The sequence below is a fragment of the Canis aureus genome, chromosome 6 (genome assembly GCF_053574225.1).
Source record: "Canis aureus isolate CA01 chromosome 6, VMU_Caureus_v.1.0, whole genome shotgun sequence".
NCBI lineage: Eukaryota > Metazoa > Chordata > Mammalia > Carnivora > Canidae > Canis > Canis aureus.
In genome coordinates, this window is record NC_135616.1 from 49669586 (window position 1) to 49694694 (window position 25109).

At 42.3% G+C, this 25109-nt stretch overlaps 1 protein-coding gene and 1 long non-coding RNA gene across 9 annotated transcripts in view; one reads left to right on the forward strand and one right to left on the reverse strand.

Moving 5' to 3' along the window:
* ILDR2 (immunoglobulin like domain containing receptor 2) overlaps positions 1–25109 on the reverse strand; it is a 60790-nt gene that overhangs the window by 18236 nt on the left and 17445 nt on the right. For 3 of the 8 annotated variants that reach the window (XM_077901504.1, XM_077901506.1, XM_077901505.1), the window contains exons 4-6: positions 7361–7417; positions 4513–4659; positions 3236–3412 (exon numbers count right to left, since the gene is read on the reverse strand). The exons of 1 other annotated variant lie outside the window; for it this stretch is intronic. In XM_077901504.1, coding sequence (XP_077757630.1) covers positions 3236–3412; positions 4513–4659; positions 7361–7417 — 381 coding nt within the window. The remainder of the gene's footprint in view (positions 1–3235; positions 3413–4512; positions 4660–7360; positions 7418–25109) is intronic. 4 more of the 8 variants (XM_077901508.1, XM_077901507.1, XM_077901509.1 and 1 more) reach the window with 4 other exon arrangements.
* Positions 14523–15614, forward strand: LOC144316063 (uncharacterized). The gene is made up of 2 exons (XR_013381861.1): positions 14523–15094; positions 15275–15614. It is a non-coding gene; the product is annotated as an uncharacterized LOC144316063 (long non-coding RNA).

Sequence of the window (25109 nt, forward strand, 5' to 3'; positions counted from 1 at the left end):
CTTAAATAAGTCACTGTTGCTAGATGATTACCCTAAAATTGAAGTAGCATATAAATATAAAATAGGACAAATTTACATATTTATTAATCAGCATTTCTTAACATCTCTAACATTCTTTTTAAAAGAAGCTACATGCAACATTGGCTTAAGCCACCTTTGCCTTAAAGGACAAATAGCCAAATGCCATCATTAAGTCTAGCCATGGGACCTTGAGTTCAGAAATGTGTCCACTGGAGGATCATGGAGAACTCCATCCTGACTCTGTGAACCAGATAATGACACCCAGGGCCCGACTAGCTGTGGCCAACATCAGCTGTGCATTCTTCCCTTTTCCCTTGCTAATAGAATGCTGATTTTATTCATTTCTAAGGTGAATAGTGTTCTGAGCTCAGAGATGAGTCTTGATTAATTCAAGCCAATCTGGTAGAGAAATGGGCACAGGACATGGTTCTTACCAATGAAACTGCAAGGAGAAGTCTGTTAGAAGGGGCAGGGGCTTCTGGAAGAGGTTTCCTCACTCTTGAGAAAAGCAACACAAGGAAGAAGCATATCTTTTTCCATCTCTAAGCGCATTTAGTACCTGAAACTATGGGAGTCATGATAGGATCATGAGGAGAGCCAGCCCGGAAGGACAGAGCAAAAGATGGAAAGAACTAAGTCCTACACTGGTACCATCTGAACCAATCAATTAACCAACCCCAGAGCCATCTTTCCTTGGGATTTCTTGCTATGTGAAATAATAAATGTTCCTATTTTTCAAGTCACTTCTTTTGTTTTTAAAAAAGATTTATTTATGGGGTCCCTGGGTGGCGCAGCGGTTTAGCGCCTGCCTTCAGCCCAGGGCGCGATCCTGGAGTCCTGGGATCGAGTCCCACATCAGGCTCCCTGCATGGAGCCTGCTTCTCCCTCTGCCTGTGTCTGTCTGTCTCTCTCTCTCTCTCTCTCTCTCTCTCTCTGTGTCTCTCATGAATGAATAAATACAATCTTAAAAAAAAAAAAGAAAAAATTAAAAAAAAAAGAAAAGATTTATTTATTTATTTTGAGAGAGAGAGAGAGCAGGGCAGAGGGGCAGAGGCAGAGAGGGAAAGAGAATCTCAAGCAGACTCTCCCCACCCTGCTGAGGGCAGAGCCTGACACGGGGCTCGATCTCACCACCCTAAGATCATGACCTGAGCCAAAATCAAGAGTTGGATGCACAACTGACTGAGCTACCCAGGCACTCCCAAGCCACTTTTTTTTCTTTTTAAAGATTTTATTTATTTATTCATAGAGACAGAGAGAGAGAGAGAGAGAGAGAGAGAGAGAGGGGCAGAGACACAGGCAGAGGGAGAAGCAGGCTCCCCGCAGGGAGCCAGACGTGGGACTCGATCCCAGGTCTCCAGGATCACACCCCGGGCTGCAGGTGGCACTAAACCGCTGCGCCACTGGGGCTGCCCCCAAGCCACTTCTAATTACAGTTGGTTAGTATGGCAGGATGGGGCCAAAATGATTGAACTGCAATAAGCAGGAACTAGAAAAAGGTTTAAATCAGTAGAGAGGAAGTACTTATCATCCTATGAATAAGAATTATTAAGAATTATTTCATTATGAGAATCCATTTCTTAAAAAGTAAGAAGGAACGGGTTCTGGTGGGAAGGAAGGATAAAAAGACTGGAAAAAAAGGGGAAGCTGCAAATAAAATATGAGACAAGTTCCATTAATGTCCCTTGGCCCACTCCATCCTTGGAGAAATATACAGTATTGTCTTTATCTCTCTAATTCCCTGTATGTCCTTGATCATTAACTTTTACTTCTCAGTCTGTGACTCATTCCCAGGCTCAAACGTCAGAATTCTACTAATAGTTCCAGGGAGAGAAAAAACCTCACAAATACCAATTACCACTGAGGATATCCACTCCTTCCACGGTCAAGCACTGACAGTTCAATCGTGGGCCAGATACTCTTCCCTTCTCCCACCACAGGAAGCCAGGATACCTCCAGGGGAGAAATGTCTGTTTTACCAACCCTACTGGCTCATCCACACCTAGGGATTTAAAAATCACCTCCTGCATATACTTCACACACATCTAACCTTTACTACCCTGTTCAAATGCCTCCAGGGAAGCTAATTTTAATGCCCCTCCACCCCTCTACTCCTCTGCCCCTGCCAATAACCATGAATTCATCATTCCCTAAATAACATGGCTAATCCCCATCCAAATAAACCCTTCTTACCAATTACTTAATTCTATGATGTGCATCACTGGGCAACTTGGGCTCTTCCTGAAGCCTCCCTTTCCTTCATTCCCTAAAGTCACAATTTTGAAGTATCTCTCAGATTTACCTAATCATTTCAATTCCCATGGCCTCTATCATGACCCAAGTGCTCTCATCCCCCCTTAATGGCTTCAATCACATCTCAGCTTGGGATCTCTGATCCCACTCTCTTCCATTACCACTCACCTTGGCAGCATGTCACCTCTTCAAGAACTCAGGAACCTTCCTGCAATGGCTCCCGCTCACTTATGGCACCAAACCCTGGGCTCTCCTGGATGGGTTTCAAGGCCTTCTCTAATCTGGATGAGGCTCCACCAAAGCCCTCCACTTTCTTCCAGTCAGCCACGTTGGAGACTGTCAAACACACACACACCCTGTTCTTCCAGCTTCAGGCTTCCACAGTGTGTCCATCCTGGGGGGTAATCAGCACCTCCCTCTCTGCTCTCCTAGTCCTTTGTCTCTTCTAAGGCCCAGCTCAATTTCACCACTTCCCTGAACACTCTGTAATGCTCCGGCTCTTTCTCCTTTGAACTCCTAGCACCATACTCTTTGCAGTATCTAACTGTCCTGATAAAAGTACATTCTCCCTCCCTGGATGGACCCTACTGCTTTCTGCAGAAACCCCATCCTATACATCTTAATGTCCCTTACAGTACCTGTTACACTCCTGAACACTAGGTGGGGAGGAGATAACTATTTATTAATTGGATGATCAACATTCAAGGTGTACCTTGCCTCTTTTCCTTATCATTTTAGTTATTGAGGAGCCTGGGAAGAAAGCAAAGACAGCTACACCCTACATTCCTTTGGAAAGCCTGCACTCCAGATGACATCTGATACAGCTGGAGGGATCCCATTTCTGGAATGGAGATCATTGTTTTCCAAAGAAGAATCACGGAGCTGATGGTTCTTATCAGTAAGGAACCAGAGCAGAAGCCAGAGAGGAGCATGGGGCAGGGCAGTCTGGAACTACATTTACCACTGTGGCTTCCTCCAGTGGAGTCACTTGGTGCCAGGGGAGGTGGATGCGGCTTGTCCATCAGCATGCCAGATGAGGGGGCTCCTCCCAAGGGGACAGAGGGGATGGAGTAAGGGCCGGGGACACCGGAGACAGAGGGAGGGTACCCGGCCTTTGCTGCTTTCCCTGCTTCATACACTGTGGAGGGAGATGAAGAGCAAAAGAGATTATATTATCATCCCACCCTCCACAACCCTCACACCAAAACTGCCTGAGGATTCGCTCAAGGGAGCTCCCGGGTGTGTCCCTGTGTGTACGTGTGCTCTCCTAGACCTGAATTGATTCATCAGAACCATTCTACCCCACTTCCTTGGACTCCTCCAGCTCCACCAAAAGTGAATGACATAAGGAATTACAGTGTTTAGTACCTGGCAACTGAGTAATTAAGCAGTACTAGGAGCTGTCACAGCAGCCTCCCAGTGACAGCCACAGCCCACTCAACCACACTGTCTGCAGGCCGCCTCAGTCCCTCTGGAGGAAGCCTAGCACTGGGCCACCCAGGGCTGCTTCCAGGAGGATCCTGAACCCTTTTAGAGAGGGAGGGCAGGCAATGAGCTTGCACTTGGCTCTGCTCTGTGATCTCAAAAGCAGAGCAAATAATCTGACTCTTCCTGGAAACTGCTTTATTCCTAAGGACATTAAAGATACATGTATGTCTTTCCCTTGAGGATGTATTTGGTTTCTGGCAGGGGTGCCCAACACAGTGTCTACATGGGCTTGGCCATTAAGATACAATTGTGAATTCTCAAATGAGGACTAGTCCCTTCGTGGACTATTGTGTCATGGAAATAAATAAAACTCATCTGTGGCTGGATGGTATGCAAAAGCTGCAGTTTGCACACTCTGCTTGTAAAAAGAAGAGTTCTCTGCATATGAGAGGCATGACCAGAGAAGGTTTCCTCTAGCCTAAATGCCTGAAGAGAGGGCAAAAGCCTTACTCACAACCTGACCATCTGGAACCTGCCCTTCCTTTCATCAGTAGTGCCAATGACAAATGCAAATGCATGGGTGATTGGTGTGGATAAAGAGTATGGAGAAGTGCATGCAGGTGAGAAGTCAAACAAGAATGGCCATCTCAGGAAGCCAGGAGCTCCCCAGCAGAGGAGTGAACCTGGAACAACCAACTTTTAAGGTGGAAGGAAAGGAGGTGGAGAAGGAATCAGGGCACACAGCTGTCTGATGGAGAGGTGACATCTCTTCTGATCACTCCTTGTCTCCCCACTGTTCACTTTACTCACAGGCCTGAGGGCAGCAGCAGGAATCTGGACAACATGGGCACCGGATGTAGCAACAGCAGCTGTGAGGGCAGCACTGGCACCAGCAGATTCCCACCAGGACGAAGAAGAGGAAGACTCCCAGGATCACCAGGCCAACAAACACCCACTCTGGAAGGACGCACAGAGAAACCCACACTGGAGGTGGCCCACTGTTGGGACACACACACTTTCATCACTGTCTCCTGTGAGAGGAGTGGGTGAGAGGGACCTGGGGAAGTAAGCATCTCATGACAAGGCATGGAGCCCTCACACTCAGGAGGAACTCTGAGAATGAGATGTATTGACTTTACAGGGTAGGGATATGGAGAAGGCAGAAGAAGGTTACCTAGGTCATACTGAACACATGTAATGACCAGCACAAAGTGACGGGGGACTTTTGGGACCCCCACCTGAGAAGAGGGTTTACCATATCAACTGTAGTGTCAGGACAAGTATGGACAAGAGCAGAAAGACTCCTGGCTGGGGAGAGGAGGAATCTTGCTTGCTGAGCTATGACATGGTGGGTTCTGTGAATATGTTCCTTTTGTGGTCAAGTTATTCTTACCTACAAAAATATAAGTCCTGAGAAAAAATTCTCTATGTCTCTGTGATCTTATTTAGGTGGTCTAGGTCCCTTATGTATTCATCTATTTTCCCTGTTGAACACCCCCATAACACCTGTACTCAGCATCAGGGCTGAGACCAAAACCTTTTGCTTATACCTGTGTAACAAACCATGGCTAGAGAAAACTAGAGACAAAGACTCAGGTAGAGAATATGCTGTCCCCATGCCCCAAGAATGGCTTGGTTTGATTGTACTCGGGCTAACCACGCTAAGTAGCCAGCAGAGCCCCAGCTAAAATGGTGCAGGGCTTTGATGACTATATTGGCTGTTTGTTAACTTCTGCTATTGTCACACCTCTACCAGGGGCTGAACACAAATTCTAGCTCATCTGCTAATCCAAAAGATTAGAGAAAGGAAACAAATTCCATTTGGCTTAGTAAAAAATGACTGTGACCCTCAAGTGACCTTATGTCACGCTTTCGGGACTTGGCTACAGGACCCAGCTTCCCACTGAGGCCTAGGACAGGCTGGAGCAAGCCAGGATTTCCTTTAAAAGTCCAAAGATTAAAGTGATTCATTTTGATTGAAAGCCACCTACCCCAAATCCCTTTACAATGAACTTTATGTACATGTTGTTTCTTGAATTTTGGTTATTAAATATTCCTTCAATTAAATGGTCATTCAGCTGGAGCTTGAGAATATGACATTTTTGTTGTATAAAGTGTTCTGTGTTAATGATAAAATTATCTGACCTTTGTTTAGAACATAATTTCCTCAGGAAGAAAACAAATAACTTATGTTTTCTAAATGTCCCTCCTTACTCAGCCATGTGAAATACATTCAAATTAATCAGGTCACCATCTCTTCGGGGAGGAAATGAGAAGGTCTTGCGCTTGCTGAGGATGGTCTGGAGAGCATTCCTGCTGAGGACAACAGATAGCGGAGGGCTTTGTCCTGGGCCTCATCTACAACACAGTAACATTACGTAGTCTGAGCCAGAGGTGAACTCTGAGGAGCAGAGGTGTGGGGTGGCTACAACTAGAGTCAGGCAGTCAATGGTATAAAGACTGGCAGGTTACCTTGGAGGAACAAAATAATGTTATCCATGGAAGGATTCGTGGGGGTCCAAAGGGAGGGATATTCAAGGGACAAGGACCAGATATGAAAAATACAATAACTCTTTCTTGGGACTGGGGGAAATAACATCTAGTTTGAAGCAATGCTTTGTAACATTGTGTGTGTAAGGAACAAATGAGTACATGCTGACAAAACTGGATAAGAGGGATTACAAAGAGGTATCCATTTGGGTCCTTGGGATCAACAGCAATATGAAGACTGTCTATATTTGGGTTGGCCAGCTCATGGCAAAGCAGGAAAATTTATGGAAGAATAATTAGTGAAACTCAAATGTAAAGATTATGGATGTTTTAAAACCTGAATAGAGTCAAAACCAATGGCCAGGAATGTTTTGTATCTCTCTGTCACTCCCAACTATTAACCCTTTGGCAGAAGCAAGACTGAATTATACATAGTAAAGACTATGTATTTCCTGAGTTCAGATATGTCCTTTCCTGTAGTTCATTCTAGTTTCTCTCTGAACTTCCATCCACTATGGACCCTGGGGCTGCACCGAACTCATGTTGGCTTGTCTAGGCTGCGGCAATCAACTCAAGCTACATAAGATGACAGAGGTGTGCATTTGGGGTTTCCTTGACACCTGGTTGGTGGATCTCGGGGATTCAGGGGGCCCAACAAGCCTCTGAAATTGTATACTAAGCAATGTCTCTAAGTGTGTAGTTCAAGGGAGGAGGCGTGCATTACTTTCATAAGGCTTGAAAAAACATTTTTTGATAAAGTTATAAAAGGCAATTCAGAGTCACATGATTGTACACTAATGAATGGATAAACATATAACTTAGGGAATAAGGAAATGCGGATAATAATAACTCTGTTAAGGATACTTATAGGTGTCTCGGTACAGCTGAGACACTGAATTTGGAGATTGCCAAAGAGCCTGCAAGGCCTGACATGGAAGGACTGGGTCCCCTTGCAGCCTATTTGAATTATGATTGTTCTCTTAGGGCCTAGTAACAGAAGAAACACAATCTAAAGTCTTTTCCACTGGGCTTAGTTCATCCTGGAAAAGACCACAGAAATATAGACAAATGTGCAAATAAAAAAAAGGAGCAATTAGTGACTAATGCAGAAGCAAGACAGAAGGAGTGACAGCAAATTAAGCAAATAAAGAGTTAAATGACTGAATACCTGGCATAATCTCCACAGCAAAACTGGGCAAGAGATCAGCAAGCAGCCCTGTCCTGCCTAGAAGAGGTGGAAGGAAAAGAAGAAGGAAAGAGGTTACTCCAAAGGAAAATACAGCTTAAAGGCTGGCTCCAGTTGGCACCATCCCTACACAGGGTCAAAGATCCAGGCTCTAGCTGGTAGGAGAGGCAAGTCACAGAGGCTGGACTCAGTCAAGAGAAAAATCTTCTCCATCAATCTTTGGCAGCCATCTAAGTGAACTTTGCACCTAAACCAGATGGAAGCAGAAACAGAACTTTCTCTCCAACTATTTATAGGAGGAGGAAATCTCTGCTTCAAATCTGAAAAACCCGGCTTGAGCAGACTGGCATACACCATCTCCATTCATTTATACATTCTTCTCCACACATTTTATTGGAGAGTCAAACCCATCTGTATCCAAACGTTCAACCTACATTTTCATACATCCATACACAGTCCTATGTCCATATAAAAACAAAAGTACATATTTGGTTTTAACTCAGAATTGTCTCACTACATGATTCTATTTATAGCCTAAAGATGTTTCAATGATTAAAATTTTCAAAGGCAAGGAAAAGATAAAGCTAGATGAGTTATACGCTCTTCTACACTCCTTCTGGTTTCAGAAATACTCTATACATATGTATATGGTATGGCTTTTCCATATGGGACCCACAGCTGGCACTGTATGAACCCAAGTGCCTTCTGCATGATTCAGCATAGGAGCTTAAGGGCTGGTGTGAGAACAGGTGCCCCTCAGGGTTTAGAAGGCAAAGAGGTGTGAAGGAACCGAGACTATGGAACATGTGAGGGAGGAGGTTAGTCCTTCTAAAAATTAGCCTGATTTATAGAAAGAACCACTGAAAATGCTTTCACCATGTTCTCATATCAAATTAAATGTAAAGGCCCTGATGTGGTTTTTGCACCTATACCAGATATTTCTACCACACCGAAGCCTTGCTAATAAACAAGCTCCCAACTAGCAACAATATGAAGCAACTAGCAAAATTGCCCTCCTTTCAGACTTCTGATGGCAAAAAGCCACTGAGGTACCACTTAAGCATGCAACTGAAATTTACTTCACTTATGTGCATAACATATACCCCTAGAACAGCTCTGCCCAATAGAAATAAAATATGAGCTACCCGTAATTTTAGCTTTTCTAGTAATCACATTAAAGAGTAAAAAAAAAAAGTTAATTTAATACTATTTTTGACTCATACCAATGTAGCCAAAATATTAACACTTCAAAGGTTCAATAGCCATGTGTCACTATTGAATACACAGTTTTAGGGCTCTGTTTCTTGCATATAGATTTGGTTCATTTAGAAAACAAGTTTTTTGAGGTGCATGAGAGAAAAAACTACCCATGTGTGTGGTTTATATTTTGAGTCTAAAGGTTGGTGATGATTGGTCACTGGCCCCCCCGTTCTATCAAACCGCTCCACAGAAAAGAAGCTCTGATAAAGGTCAAAGAAAAAGAAGTTCCTCCAGGACATTTACTTTTTCTGGGCTCTCCCTAGCTATTCAAGGCCAATGTGGTAAAATATGCCTTGATCATGTCTCCTGCATGGGTAATGGTTCCTCATCTGAAAAATTAATCAGGATCACAATACATTCCAAGGTCAAGGAAGTATAGAGACTGACTCAGGCTAGCTCCGTTTTAGGTTTTAGCAAGAAGGGCTTCTTTCCTTCTGTATTCTATCTCGTGCATCTGACATGGTAGGGATGGTCTGCTGTTTGCAAGGTCTCTTGGAAGAACATACAGGAGCCAAGTGGGACACTGGAGAAAGGCATCCTGAATTTGAAAATTCTCAGGCTAGACTTTGGCTTAAGCCTTCATGAAATGCTAAGAGGTGCCTCTAAAACTCACACGTGGTCTAATCCAGTTCCTAGGATGGGATGCCAGATAGGGATTTGGGGCCAGAGTCTGAGCAAGTGATTAGGAGCATGCATTGATTTCATCTGGAGTGTTCTGTGTACAAATATCTCTTAGAAACTCAACAAAGAAGCAGTGGTCAAGGATTGGGGAATTTTGGATGTTGGCCATCTCTTAAAGACACAACTAATATTAATTACCAGCCAATAGCCAATGATCAAGAAGTCTATATGCTGTGTTTTTAGCAAACTGGTTATGGGATACTTACTTAACAGTGGTTTAAAAAAAAATTCAGACAACTGGCACTTCTGAATGAATCTCTTATTATCTGGTAAAATGAAAAGGCTTTTCTTGTGTCTACTCTTTAGCTCTCAAGCCTACCAATGTTTTAAACATCTCTAGATGTGCTATAGCCCATAATTAACTACATTGATAATAGAAATGTTATTGATGATATAAACAACTGATTTGTACACCCTCCCAGGAAAGTAGTCATGTGATAATTATTAACTGTAAAAAATCCATATATTCAAGGAAAATATGGTGCTCATACATATTACATAAAGCACATTAAACTAGAAAAAGCAGTGGACTGGGGGTCAGGGTACTGGGAGTCAGCTTTGCCATTAGTTTACTTGCTACTACAGGCAAATTACTTCCTCTTTCTAGATCTCAATTTTCTCATTAGTCAAATGAAGTGGTTGAATAAAATGATCTATAAAGAGGGAGACCATATATTCTGGTGTGTGCCTGTTGTCCTGGTGTAAATATTAAGAGCACTACTTTTTACTCTCAAGGTATGCTATTTTGGACAATTAATTATATGGCCATCCCATCTATAACATTTTTGGTTCTCATATCTGCTACTTAGTGATTAGAGTTGCAAACTCAGCTCTGTATGTTTATAGGGACAGCAGGCAATGCAAGTAAATACAGCTTGCCAAATGTAATACCACAGGGAGCATTTAGGGGTGAAGCAAATGACAGATTATGTGTCTACGGGGACTGCTACTACTCACCTCTAGCCAGTTGCTGCCTCCTAGGAATGTGTCTCCATGGTCTCAGGTCTTCTAATTTTTCAAGATTAGCCAGACCACAGAGTTTTGTGTGAAATATCCTGATTTTCAAATGTTGGCAACTGATTCACAGTTTTTTTTTAAACACTAGACAAGCCATACAAAATATATTTTGGGGCTGTATAGAGGCCCGAGATCACATACTGGCAACCACTGACAGGTATATGCAAACCAACATATTTATGAGCATGTAAAACACACACAAAAAGCTGGATTTCCCCACAGGCTGTTTAGGTTATGTTGTTGGTTTCCTAACTTGCTACTACACACTGAATGTCAATGAATACAAGCTCTAGGAACCTATATTCGAATTAAAATCTGAAAGCAACAGTATTACATGCCAGGCTGTTCGCCCTTCTGATTTTGGGGGGGCTGGAATGGGTATCATGGAAGAACAATAAAGGAATTTTCATTTCTAGATTTTGTTTATATTTCTAATTCAAAAAAATTAAGGATGGGTGGTATCAAAAATATGGACAGGAGATTCACAAAGCTTGTCACTCCAACAGAAAAACATACATCAAGCTTCTCATTCTCCCTGAAGCAATGGAGTTTTCCCAGAATATGCCCATGTAGTGCTAGCCCCAGGATGGTGTGGGTGAAGAATCTTGCCAGATAGTGGGTGAACTTTAAGGTCTTCAGAATTCAGGACACAGAAGGAGTTCTGGGATAGCAGACAATATGACTATATCATGGCAACAGCAGAGAGAGAGAGTGCAAGTCTCTCTGGCTTTTATACCACAACTTATATTTTACTGGGACTAAAGACATTTTTAAAAGTAGATTTATGCTGGAATCATATATTTCTGAAAATAATTTTGCTTCCAGCTTCTTACCTAACAATTCCTAAGAAATGCTGTTGCCAGTTAGAAATGCTCCATCTTTTCTTCCTATTCTATCACATCCAATAGAGGTCTGATCTTAGAAAGTCCAAACAATTGCAGTAAATACTTTCCAGATTTCAGTAGCACTTTACCAACACTTGTGAATCATTGCTTTTCTTCCAGGATTCAGTTTAAGAGGGGCAATTACAAGTCACTTTAATGTCTGAGGAAAGGATAGAAAACAGACCCTGCAAATAGAAGGCCACGTTTATGCTTTTCAAACCACAGCTCAAACTATCAGTAGAAAATACAGTTTTTACATAAGCACTCAAATAGTTTTCCCCAAACCTTGCAGAATCCATTACTTTTAAGAAATTTCCACATGAATAGACCAAACAAATTAGGCATACTAATAGTTTGTACACGCACGCGCACACACAAATGCCAGCTTTGGACAATTACCCTCACAAACTTCATAGCCAAAAACACTCACACACTTTGAGTTGAATGATCAGGGCAGAAACATGAATTGTGGGAAAAAATGACCCTTGTGTCTTACCTATAGAATTCTCTATTTCATAGCTGTTTTCTACCATTGACACATTGAAGTTATCCCCACCTGAACTCTTTGTACATATTCCTGAAAACCAGCCCACTTCTGGAATGTCCCCAATTCATTCATTCATCATTCAGTCAACAAAGAAATATGGACTGTGCCAGGTGGAGACACAGAAATGAGATGTGAACCCTATGCCCGAGAGGCTCACTGTCTAGCCCATGCGGCTTTGTCCAACGGTGTAGGTATAAGAATGAGTTGTAGCTAGCTGCTTGTTTTTTTTTTTTTTTTTTTTTTTTTAGCTAGCTGCTTGTTTCACAAACTTACTAAACTCAAAGGACTTTCCTCCTGCCAAATTCAATTATCATCAGCTTTTTCTTTTTTCTTTTTTGACATCAGGCTCCACCTGATGAGGCCATGAGGCCTTTCCCCAGATACACAGTCCTTGCCAGGTTTCCCACCTCTCTTCCACTCATGGCCTTATCTCTGCACATTTCACAACAAACCATGTCCTGGTGCTATTTCCCCAAGGTTCAAATGCTCTTTTCTTGGTAGGCCAGGCTCCTCAAGGCAGGATTTACTTACCTTCTTTAATAACATAACCAGCTAATACAGTTCTCGATCTCCTGCTTTGTTCAAATCCTTACTACACACAGTCTCCAAGACTCTGAAATCCATCCTGGTAGAGCCCTGGAAGAGTGCTGCCCCTTTCCATGCTCCTGAGGACCCTGTAGACACCTTCCTGAGGGCACTTATTTCTCTGCTGCAGTAACTCCTTTACACGTGCCTCCTCTAGCAAGATGGAAACCCTTCGAAGGCAGGGACTGTGCTCCGTGCTTGGCATCCCCAGAAGCCCACCTAACCCTATTGGACCTTGAAGTGTTTCCAATAGCAAATCCCCAGTCTGATATGCTGAGCTTCTGGCTGGACTTCTGGTTTATTGTTCACAAGAGTACTTTTTATCTCAGATGGGAACCAGCTCTTAATAAGAACACGAAGGAAACATTTATTCATTCATAAAGCACTATTCTATGTACTGGAGAATGTTTAGCACCCCTGGACTCGGGGCTCAATGCAAGGAGCATCCACTAGTCCTTGCAACACCCCCAAATGCCATCTTGCTATCTACCTTCAAAGTGCAATGGAAGGTACAGAAATTCTGGATTTAGGACAAACTTGCTTTCAGATCCTAGATCTGTTATTCAATTACTTGCAACAAACACACTATTTAAAGCATTGGAACTCATAAAGAGGAGAAAAAAATACTTTCTTCATACTTATGATGTCACCACTGTTGACAGCATTGTTATCTTCAGTCATTTCTTTGAAGGTATTACCTTGGAGTCCTCCTTAGGTTTACCAATATTCATACCAATGACCTTTCTGTTCAGGATGATCTAGAATGCTTTTCTTCTCCAGTTCCTTGTAATTTCCTTCTTCTTCCTTCTGTTTAATGCACATCTGGCTTCATCCCACTTCCAAGCTTTCCTAACATGCCCTAGATCCATTTTCAGGGATGTACTATACCCACCCCCTGGTCTCTCAGCTCCTAACCATCCAAAATGTTTCTCTCCTAAGTCTTTTAGGAGAGCAGATGGTTTTCCCTGGCCCCCTTAAGTGTAAAGTTGTTTCTATGGCTATTTGGAATCCCAAAAAGACTGGAAATTTCCCAAGTGCACACACATCCCTGTTTTTATTCTATATTCCCATAGCAACCATGCATTCAATAAATATAATTTATGATTATCCATCACAAATGTGGATATAGCTTCCCTTTCTTTTACATATATTTATAAACTGTATTTAAGCATTTCATGCATGCACTTTTTTCTTTTATATCTTTTACATTTTAGGTCACTTTAAATTATAGTGAATAATTCTGACAGTGAATTCTCTCCACAAAATGACTAGTATTGGACCATCTGCAATTAACTATTAATAAGTGCTTCAGCTTTTTGGCAGTGGTTATAAGCTTGGCCTAAGGCACTGATTTTTTTTTTTTAATTTATTTTTTTTAAGTAGGCTTCACACCCAGCAGGGACCCCAACACAGGGCTTGAACTCAAAACCTTGAGATCAAGACCTGATTATGCTTGACCAACTGAGCCACTCAGGCGTCCTGACACTGACTTCTATTCACACAGAATTCCAGAGTTAGATGTTATAGCTAGAAAGAATCTCAGAGGTCATCTAATCCATAACCCACTCCCTGTTTTCAGGAATCTGAGGATCAGAGAGATTAAGGATCTTACTCAGAGTAACATAGCTAATGAACCAGGAGTAGAACCTGAGTCTACTCAGCCTCATTGCAGTATTTTTTCCCCAATATCTCCTCCCCCCTCAAGCTTTGCTTATCCTTAATTTAGAAATGTGCAGCAAGGGCTTTTTGGCCTCCTAGTATTTGCAAGGAGCAACCCTGAAATTTATGTTTGTGGCATTACTGCTCTACTTATATAATTAAGGCATAATTTTTGGATGTACAAAATGTTAGAGATGGTTAAAATTTTCAGCATCTCTTAAAGTTGTGACCAGAAGATGATTACTGAATACATCATAACACAGTATGAGCTAATTAAGACATTCACCATGCTGCTACAAACTAATAAACAATAATAAAAATGATTGCAAAGTACTCTGCTTTTGCAAAGTGCTAGAGTGAACCAACTCCCTGTCCCCAGAGAAAGAACAGATGCCAAGCATTATTAGTAATAGAACATGTACAACTTGGCCTGCGATGAAATGCAGAAGACAGCTAGACTTGACTCCAAGATGACATAGAGGAAGGTGGGACTTAATGGAAGGAGGAAATGGGCTTTCTTGGCACCCAGTGGGAGTTCCTGAGCTCACTGTGCTCCATGCAACAGACCGGCACTGCAAATTAAACACAAAGATACCAAGAACGGCTACTCTCCTTCACCCCCTAAAGCCCTGGTGGTCTGAGGCAGAGGCGAGGGCACACGGCTTGTATGCAGGTCTTGGATGGCCGGAGTCCCTGCCCTCTCCTCCCTGGCCAGCCCCTCTTGGGGTGAGGGGCTTCCACCGTGGGGCCTTTCCCAGACCCCAGTCGAGGCACCGCCCGCGTGTGAACGCGAATCTGCACACTTGAATGGCAGCAGCTGGCTCCGGAGAAAAATGGAATGCCTGTTTCCTGCCCGGCTTTCAAGGGCCGCAGCTCTTTCTTTCCAGGGCTGAGCCGATTTCTCGGTGACACCCACTCTCCCCTCCCGCGCCCAGGCCGGGAGACCACAATGAGGCTGGCGGGCTGACCCGGCTGCTCCAGCTCGCGCCCCGGTAACCACGGCAACCGCAGGCTTCAGGAATGCGCACTAATTGAAGGCCGAGCTTCCTCCCACAGTGATGAGCAACAAGTGAAGCAAAAATAGTGAGGCGGGATAAAGGCTGAGAGCGAGCTGGGGGTGGAGGGGAGAGCTGGCACCGCGCGGGGCGGGGGCTGCGGGGCTGGGGATTAGCGGAGGCAAAGGGCGCCTTCCAGACCTCGTTTGTTCTCCTAACAACCCGGGGTCGGTCGTGAGGGCCTAAATGGACATCATTTACCCTGCAGACATCTTAGTGCAAAATTTCCAGTGAACAATTAAGGCAAACCACCATCGCGGCGGCGCTGGGCCCCTTTGCTTGTTTCTAGCAAATGAATGGAGATGTGCGCACCCCTGGGTCTCCACGAATAAAATGCCAGCTAGCAGCAAGGGTTTCTCAGTGGAAGAAATGAGCTGACACTGATTTGCCCCCAGCTTCTCTGGATCTTCTGTTCTCTTCAAGCCCAAAGAAGAACCTTGAGGGAGGTCATGTTTATGGGGTGACCATCACCAGTTTGACTGCACAATACAAGTTTATGCCTGTTGTCTTGACATAAATTATTAAAAGTTTCCCTGTGTCACTCTCAAGTATTCTGGTTTAGATAGTAAATTATAGAGTCACCCTATCTAACGTCTTTTCAGGGCCATCCAGATCCTAATCTAAGTTAGGTGTTCCCCAAACCCCTCCAGACTTCATCAAACGGCCTGTATAATCTTGTATTTAGGCACAAAACACCTTGTAATTAACTAAGGGCCATCTACTGAGAAATGGGAACTTCCAACAGCAACCAAAATATAGTAACCAAAACATAGCATGCTGGGACAGACTGTCCTGAAATCCACTAGCAGGAAGAGTCCCACAGGGCTGATTAGGGTCACCACTGGCAAGGCACTGCACAGATGTCATTGAGAAAACGTGAATCTATTAGTAATAGGATTGCCAATTCACAGATGGCTCGTTAAAGCCTCTGCCTATGGAACAGGCTAAAGGGAAATCGGCTCTCTAGCAGGAGTCCCAGAACACAGAATTCCCTAAAGAGGGTTCCCTCAGATTAAGGATGACACACTAGGAATGAAACGTGGGGGATGGGAACTGGTGGGAGTTCTTATTATGTGCCATTTAATCCTCACAATAGGTCTTCCATGTAACTTTTATTACCCCTTCCCCACTTTTACAAATAATGAAACCAAGGCTCTTCAACATCAACTTACGTAACTAAGGTTATTTTGCTGCACTGAGTGCAGGGATATCTGACCCCAAAGCCCATGCTCTTCACAGTAAACCTCGTCCCAGTATCCAGATGGACCTTTGGTCAAGATCAGGATTTTGCAACATAGGCACTATTGACATTTGGGGCCAGATAATTCTCTATCGGGTGTAGGATGGCTGTCCTGTGCATTGCAGAATGTTTAGCAGCCTCCTTGGCCCCTACCCACTAGATGCCATAGCACCTCACAAATTGTGACAACTGAAAATGTTTCTAGACATTGCCAAATGTCTCCTGGTGGGGGAAGCCAAAATAGCTCCCTCTTGAATACCAATAGCCTAGACATTTAATATCAAATACAGTCAATCCCTTCTTGTATTCTCAAATTGCTTCAGAAATGCAATATTTATCTTTACCAAAAGACAGTAATTTTTATAGGGATAATATAGTGTCACTTATTTATTTTGTATCTTCACTGTGCTAGGGACACAGTATGCAAAAAAGAAGTTAAATGTAAATCATAATTTAAATGTAAATCATAGTTGAAGCAAAACTGCCTCTATTCCTTGGTGCCTATCAAAGAGCAAGGTTGCAATTATGCAGCCAAGGGTTTTGAAGGCCACAGGAGACTTCCTGCAAAGACTAAAAAGCATAATCCAAAGTCTTCGGAGCATCCACAACCCCCACTACACTGCTCACAGAGTAGAACGGTTGTCACTGACAGTTATTAACCAGAATCACATTCTAGTTGATGCCTGGCTAACTTTGTAGTTCTTCCAACAGAGGCATCTAGGTAAGCTCAGGACAGAGCGGACCAGGACTAGGAGAGAGGACTAGGAGAAAAGGTCATAGGCTAAAGAGCTCACTCCTCATTAGTTCTCTTTCTCTCCTTGCATGGGAGCCAGCATGGCTATCTCGGCTCTCTCGGAAACCTGAAGGCACATATGTCTACTGAAGATAGGATGGTTCTGCCCTCCTAGTGGAATTGAGTCCACTTAAGGTCTTTCATACGGGGCAAAGGTATCTGAGGTACAATTGAGTCTACAAATGAAAATATGAGCACAGCCCAAAGCCAAAGATGTTCCAAAGGTGTAAACCTCAGATTTATGGCCAGAGTGTGGCTCTGTAATTAATTCCTTCTCTCCTTTCTGCCAGGAGTAAACTTCTTCTTTCTTCTCCCCCAATTCTTTTCCCTCTTCTTCTGTTTGTAAATCTTGGAGAGAAACAGCAGCAGCCACTCTGAGAGATCAAAGTTTTAGCAAGCAACAAAGACCTCCAAGGAGGCTGTTGCCATGGGAACTCTGGGAGCTGAAGCCCTTTTAATCGGCAAATCTCCTTGGTTAGCAGCACTGGGCTAGGGCTGGCAAAGAGGAAGAGAAGGAGGAGGAGGAGCCTTGGCAACAAGTAGCCTTGCTAAACAGCCAGAACTAATGTCACGGGGGTAGGGGTGCAAAAGACTTCAGACTGAGGTAGTGCTGACAAGGGGTGAGTGCGAGAGCATTTCTGCTCAGGCTCAGGAGCACGCACCTGTCAAAAATCCCTAAAGTCAATGGCAAGTTCTGAGATCTCCCCTCCCAAGAATCCCCTAATTTCTAAGTGTGTCCTTAATGACTTCTTAATACTAACAGGCTGAAAGGTGTATTTTGGACCACAGTAACAATTTCAGGCAATTTCAGGTGTTGTGAATAACTTGATTTTATAAAAATTCATGGATGTCTGTTCCTCCGCCCCTTGCCTAGGTAATACACATTTGTACTTCTGGGTAAGTCACAGCAGGAGATACGAAGGAAAATAGAAGCTGACGGAAAACAAAGGTATCTCTGTGACATTACTGTCACAGGGAAGAATCAATCCCAACTTAGCGCCTACTCACAAGGACCTACTGGGAGCAAACCTATTTCTGGCATCCTGGAATAGCATTGCATCTGGCCTATAATGAAGCACAAATGGATGCATTCCACAAAATATTAACAGTGTTTGTTTTTGCCTGCCTTCTTCATTTGGAAACAACTGCCCAATTTCCCTTTAGGAAGCTACTCCTTATCTTTTTCCCCTTCAATTCATATGGTTCAATTGGGGCTGGTGGTATAGTTATACTCCTTTCCCAAAGCACAGCCCACCCCTAATAAACAGGATTATGGCTGAAACTATGGGGAAAGGTGCTTTACCCTCCTGAGATGGAAGTCATTAAAGACCATGGAGGTCTAGATCTGCTGGGGGTTATCTTTGCCCCAAATGGGGAGCCTCCCTGAGAATTAAGCTAACACAGAGGGGACAGAGATTCTTTAAAATATAATCTGAACACTGAGACTCAGCCATGCTTGAGCTTGGACTTGTCAGTTGCCTAGCCAAAAAATTCCCCTGTGCCAAGTTGAGGGTCTAGCCCTTGCAATTGGAAGAGTTCTGAAGAATATAGTCAGTGGCTCCAGATGGTGAGATTTTAGGAGATATTTTCTTCATTTGTACATTCCTGTTCTGCTTGAAATGTTTAATATATATATATATAATTTTTTCTAAAACAAACAATATTAAAGCAAAACAAGACAGCAGTATTCTAGGCATCACCCTATATAGAGAATTAATTCTGCAATCCGTGGGTCTTCTAAATAAAGTCAAAATCATAGAAAAGACTCTGAAAGCTATTTTGTTTATCCTAATATCTGAGACAAGAGAACCTGTTCCATGTTGAAAGCTCATCAGAGAGGGAGTTTCTATAATTTCTCCCACCAACCATAATTTCTAAAAATTGTTATTTACCATTAGGAAAGCCTTCCTTAGCTTTAATCTCAAGACCCCTTGAGTCATGTCCTCTTTCTCACTTCTTGGTCCAGAATCAGGAGTGTTCACCCCGCCATGTTTCCCTCATTTTTCTGCTTGAAGGGCCTTCAAAAACAAGCTACCATATGGGACATCAGAAAGAAGGGGTCAGGCCCTCATATTGCGCATGGAAAGAAGTAAGAACAAGGCGAGCTGCTTTTAGATTTTAAAATAATAACTTCTCTGCTTGAGCCTTCCTGAATGTTGAAGTCTTTTTCCTGCCAGCTGGAGCTGTCCAAGGGAACCTTCCTCCTATCCAAACAGTGGCATGGTTCCAGGTTATAAACATCCTGTCCTTGCCACAGATCTTAGACCAACATCTAATCTCAGGGTGGCACATTTCTGGACACTCCCTGCTTCTGTCTGCTGGTATGGCTCTAAGATCCCAAGTGTCTAAATGTTTCTAAGGTACCTGTCACAGTCATCTCAAAGCATTCAAAACACCAAGTGTATTTCCAACTTCTGTATGACTTTACCTCCTGAATCATCAAAAAGAGATAAAGAATGTTCAGCATAGTTTTTATGTTTAATGTTGAATCAGCAGTTGTCCTCCCATTTCTCTGAATCACTTGTCTTCAGATACTTCTGAAACCTCTGAAAGAAACATCCATAGTGATTTATAGATGGTTCAGACGTCTGGGAAAAGGAGGATGGGGTCATGCTCAGTGGGGGAGGTATGCAATACAGGCAAAAACGACTATGCCTTTGAAGGGAGGACCTAGGTCAATGGTTGTAGGCAGTTTCCCTAAGAAATAAAGTGAAGTACTAAAGCAAATCTGGGACAAGTAAAAATGATTACCCATGACCTCAAGCAGCAACCACAATTTTTAAAACATGGCTCATGGGCGCCTAGGTGGCTCGGTCAGTTAAGCCTCTGACTCTTGATTTAGGCTCAGCTCATTACCTCAGGGTAGTGAGATGGAACCCGGTATATCAGACTCTGTGCTGCAGGAGGAGCCTGCTTAAGATGCTCTCTCTTCTTCTCCCTGTACCTCTCCCTCCCTCTCCCCTGCTCCGGCACTCTAAACAAACAAACAAACATGGTTTATGCAGAGGAACATTCTATAGCTTCTTAATATACACAGGTCATATGGTATCATGGAAAGAGATGAGGCTAGGAATCAAAACATTTGGGTTTGGGACACCTGGGTGGCTCAGTGGTTGAGTGTTTGCCTATGTCTTTGCCTCTCTCTGTGTGTCTCTCATGAATAAATAAATAAAATCTTTTTAAAAAATGGGGTTTGATCATCATCACTATTTTTTTACAGGGATAACTGTCATAAAACCTGAACATTAATTTCTTCATTTGGAAAATTACGAAAATAATGCCTTCTCTCCTACCGTATGCAGTTCTTATAGGAAAAAAAATCTGTGAACTTCGAATTATTATCAGTGTACATTAACATTAGTAGCAGACATAATAATGGCATCACTTTGGTGGATATTTATTGCTTTTTTTAAAATCTCACATCCATTCTTCCTTTGTTTTGTAAGAGTGCCCCAATTTGCTTCACAGAATTGATTCTTCTCCTTGTCTTGATGGACTAGCCACCAAGAGCCCTTGGTCTCCCAAGGCTAAGCAGTGAATACCTGTCCAAACTAGGCCAATTGGACTCTGTCTCCTGAGACTGATTCTTGAGTGGGAAAATGCAAAATCAGAAAACAAAACAAAACAAAACCCAGTTGAATTGACTTTTTTCTGGCTATGGAGCCTTAAAGACACTGTCTATTAATTCTTGCTACATAGACCCTAGAGCAACTGTGGCACAGTAAGGACTGTGCTGTGCTCATCAAAACATTCTTACTTTTTCTTGGGAAAATACAAAATAACAGCAGAAGCGACCCATCTCACTGTCAGACCTGGCCCCTAAAAGTCCCATGTGACCTTTCTCTCTTTCTGAGCAGCTGGGAGCAAATGTCTTCAGTACAGCTGAACCACATAATGGGGAAGGTTAGACCCCTACTCTACCACCTGGAAGGAAGCCTTCTAACCCCCATCTGACTAGGACAAGAGGAAGTAACAGACTTCTGCTATAGTAAGTCACTGAGACTTGGGGGGTGTTTTTACAGAAGCTAACAAGTGTTACCCTACCATACTATCCTTTTCAGAGACTGATTTTTCCAGCCTTCCTTTCAATTATGATACCTTTTCAACAAATTATTTTCCTGCTGAAGTTAGCCAGTGTCCACTTTTGTTGCTTTCAACCACAGTCCTTATGGATCCATTACCAGTAATAATTTAAACAGCCAATAAAGTATTATGATCAGATTAAACCATGTTATTTCACTTGAGACTACATATTTATTGTATTGATCCTTTATAAGTCAACAAATACATATTTAGCACTAACATTTAGGAGGCAAAAATATTAATTACAGATTCTGCCCATTTATCATTTAAAAAACATTCACACCAGCCTCTTTACACTAGACACTCTGCTAGGCATTATAGATATATAGACAAATGAGCATTGGTCCTTTACTCTGAAAAGCACATGGTCTAGTGCTACTGAGAAGCTTGTAATGTTGCAGGAAGCATCAAGACAAGTGCATATGCAGTGCCAGTGTTACTAGTCATATGAAGTAAAACTAGAATATAAGACTGATAAGTTCTGTCCTTGGCCCTTTCTACTTTATATAATCTTCCTAGGTGACTCATCTATTCTTCTATGGTTCTATCACTCAGGATTCTCAAATCTATTATATCTAATCCTGTCTTCTCCACTGAGTTCCACACATACATTTCCAGTTGTCAGCAATACATCCCTACCTGGGTGTCCCACGGGCCTCTCATATTCAACATATCAAGAACCACAGTCATTCTCCTGCCTCTCTAACCTGCATTCCAACCTGTATCCTCTCTTAATTGATGGAACAGTTGGCTACCCAGCTAGCTAGAAATCATGGTGTCCTTTTGACTCATCCCACTCTCTCATTTCCTTTTATACATAGTCACCAACATCCATCATTTCCATCTCAGAAATGTTTCTGTGTTGTCACTTCTCAATCCACTGCTCTGGTTCAGAATCTCATACGCTCTCACCCATCCTGCTACAGCAGCCCCATTGCCCATCCCTCTGTTCTAGCATTCCTTTTGCACTGTCTACCCTGCTGCTAATTATTGTTTTGACCCTGAGATCTCACTTCAATTATCTGTTAATATTTCTTTACTGGCTCCCAAAAGTCTTCAGGATAAAGTCCAAACTTCTTTTTTTTTTTTTTTTTAAGTCCAAACTTCTTAATCTGACATATAAGACACTTCACAATCTTGTTCTCTCAATTTTTCCATCTTCACCTTTGTATGATGGGAAAAATAAATTCTAAACTTTGCCTCTAACTTACCTCTTTAACTTGCTTTTCCTTACTAATTGGTCATCTGAAATTCCAACCAGGTTTCTACTCTCCACTTCATGATCATCTCCAAGAGGAGCTACTCTCAACTCTTTCCACCACCATCAATAGTTTCCTCTCATTCTTGTTGGATTTTTTCCTTTTAACCCTGACCTTCTGCAAAAGACCACAGTCTATTTCTCTGGCTTCCTTGTGAATGAGACTCACCCTGTACACTCTTGTAACCAACCTATAACCCCTGCTATCCCTGTCATGAGGACGGAAGTCCTGGGAGGTCTTTTTCTCATCTATCAAGGTAGTCACATCTCTCATGTTCATCTACTTTTCAATCCAAAAATTTTTAAATTGAAATGAAGCTCAAAAGTAACCTAAGCCCCCTTTCCTATACATAAATATCTCATTTATTACAACTCCTAAGAAATTTCCAACCCTCCTGGGACAAAAAAAAAAAAAAAATCACTACTCCTGAGAATGCCTACTCCATCTTTAGATGTTTCTCATTGTTAACAGTTATTTCTTCACACTGAGATGGATTCCTCTACTCCTGGTTCTAGTTCTACCAAGCTACAAAGACAGAGTAAGTCCAGTCTCTCTTCTGTACAATTTCACTAGAGATACCTCCCATGCTCGCTTTCTCAAGTCCTCCTTCACTAGATCAAGACTTTCTAGCTCCTCCAACCATTCCTCATGTAAAATTCAATGACTGAACCAGTGGCTCATGAAGGTTGTAATTAGCAAACTGTGGATGCAGTTATATGGCCCCTGAGGTCTTCATCTTTTTGAGGTTTACCTCAGACATCAGGTTGCTCTCTTGGTCTCATATAAAAGGAACACCTGGGATCCCTGGGTGGCGCAGCGGTTTGGCGCCTGCCTTTGGCCCAGGGCACGATCCTGGAGACCCGGGATCGAATCCTACATCGGGCTCCCGGTGCATGGAGCCTGCTTCTCCCTCTGCCTGTGTCTCTGCCTCTCTCTCTCTCTCTCTGTGACTATCATGAATAAATAAATAAAATCTTTAAAAAAAAAATAAAATAAAAAATAAATAAAAGGAACACCTAACTATTAGGCCTGCATGATATAACAACCAAATAATTAGAATTTTTAAAAATGTGACAATATTTTGAAAAATTCTCTAAAGAGTATATAAAGATCAGAATTTTGCACCTGGAAAGTAAATATAGTACTTCCTGTGTCCAGAAAATTCTCATAGATTTCAAACTACTTCTCTAAATCAATCTAACACATCTAGTGTTGCCCTGAAAAATTTACACAGCAAATATATCATACTCTGAACATTTCTCATTCATGTGGAACACAGTGGAATGTTGTGTTTCTCCTCCCCAAGAACTCTAGTATGTATCTGTTTTTCTCACAGATAGGCTTCTTCTACCTGTGATGATGAGTGGATTTGCAGCCTCCCCAGTACTGCTTTACCATTCTTTTTGGAGTGACACTGATTTCTTCTTTTCATCTTTTCTCCCATCATTGGTGACCATTTTCATCTGAGCCTTTCTCTCACCCACCTCTCTTTGTCCCAAGGACAGCATCTTCCCCCAAATGACTGTACGTTTTATCCAAGGGAATGCCCTTCCTATACTTCAGCACAACCTCATATGACAAGGCTTTTACTCTATTCATTTCCCCACATTTGTAGAATTGGGAACAAATTATTTAAAGTGGTTTTTACCTGGCCTCCTTTTCCTACACAGGCAATTACTTCTCTGCAAATGGCTGCACTGGCCAAATAATTGTGTCCACAATTAGCTAATTGCAGGCTCAATGAGCCACTTGTTCCTTCAGACTTGGCCATTACAGTTGTGTGATTGGGTAGAAATTTATCTCTTTACTCCCTTCTGATTTACAGAGTCATAGCAGATCCCAAATCTGATTTCCCTGTATTCTTTCACAATGTCAGTACAGGCCTTTTCACTTTTTTACTTCCTTTTCTATGTGTGTCATACTCTCCACATTCTTTTACAAATCACAACAGCCATGCTTTGTATATTAGACCCAAGGAATATGTATTTGAATTAAGTCAACCCTCGAGTAAGGGTTATTATTAATTAAAAGGTTAATTATGAATAAATAATTACCTGAATCCATTTTATAAACCATAAAAGTAAGGCAGCAGAACAGTTGCACACAGTCATGATAGAGTAAAACCGAAAATCCTAACTAGCAAATCTACTTCTTCCCTGGGCCCTGAGTTACCCACAAAGGGTAAAAATTAACCTGCAACCTCATCTGCCTTTAAAAGAAAGCACTATTAAATATTCCTCCAAATTGTTACCACTGGCTTCTTGGAAACTACAAAAAAGATTATTTCATTTAAAAAATGGCCTCAAGTCTTTACCTTTTCTCCTACAATTAAGGGAGTTTCTTTTCTTAATTTCTGTATATTTTATTCTACCTTTCTTGTACAACCAACATGTATAGAACCTAAAATATATGCTCAATTTTTAGTTTCATATAAGGAGGTCATCTCCCACTGACATTCTTCCAATCCACAAAAGAGGACAGGTATAGCCAAAAATAATGAGTTTTCCTTTATGAAGAAATTAATATTAATAAGGATTAGACACATTTGCTTTGAAAATGACTCGAATCACTTTTAGGTTTCAAGGCATTTGCCTTCCAATTAAACACTAGCAGACTCTCCAACAGCTCTTTCCATCAGGTACATTTTCTTGTTAAACTCCCAGTCACC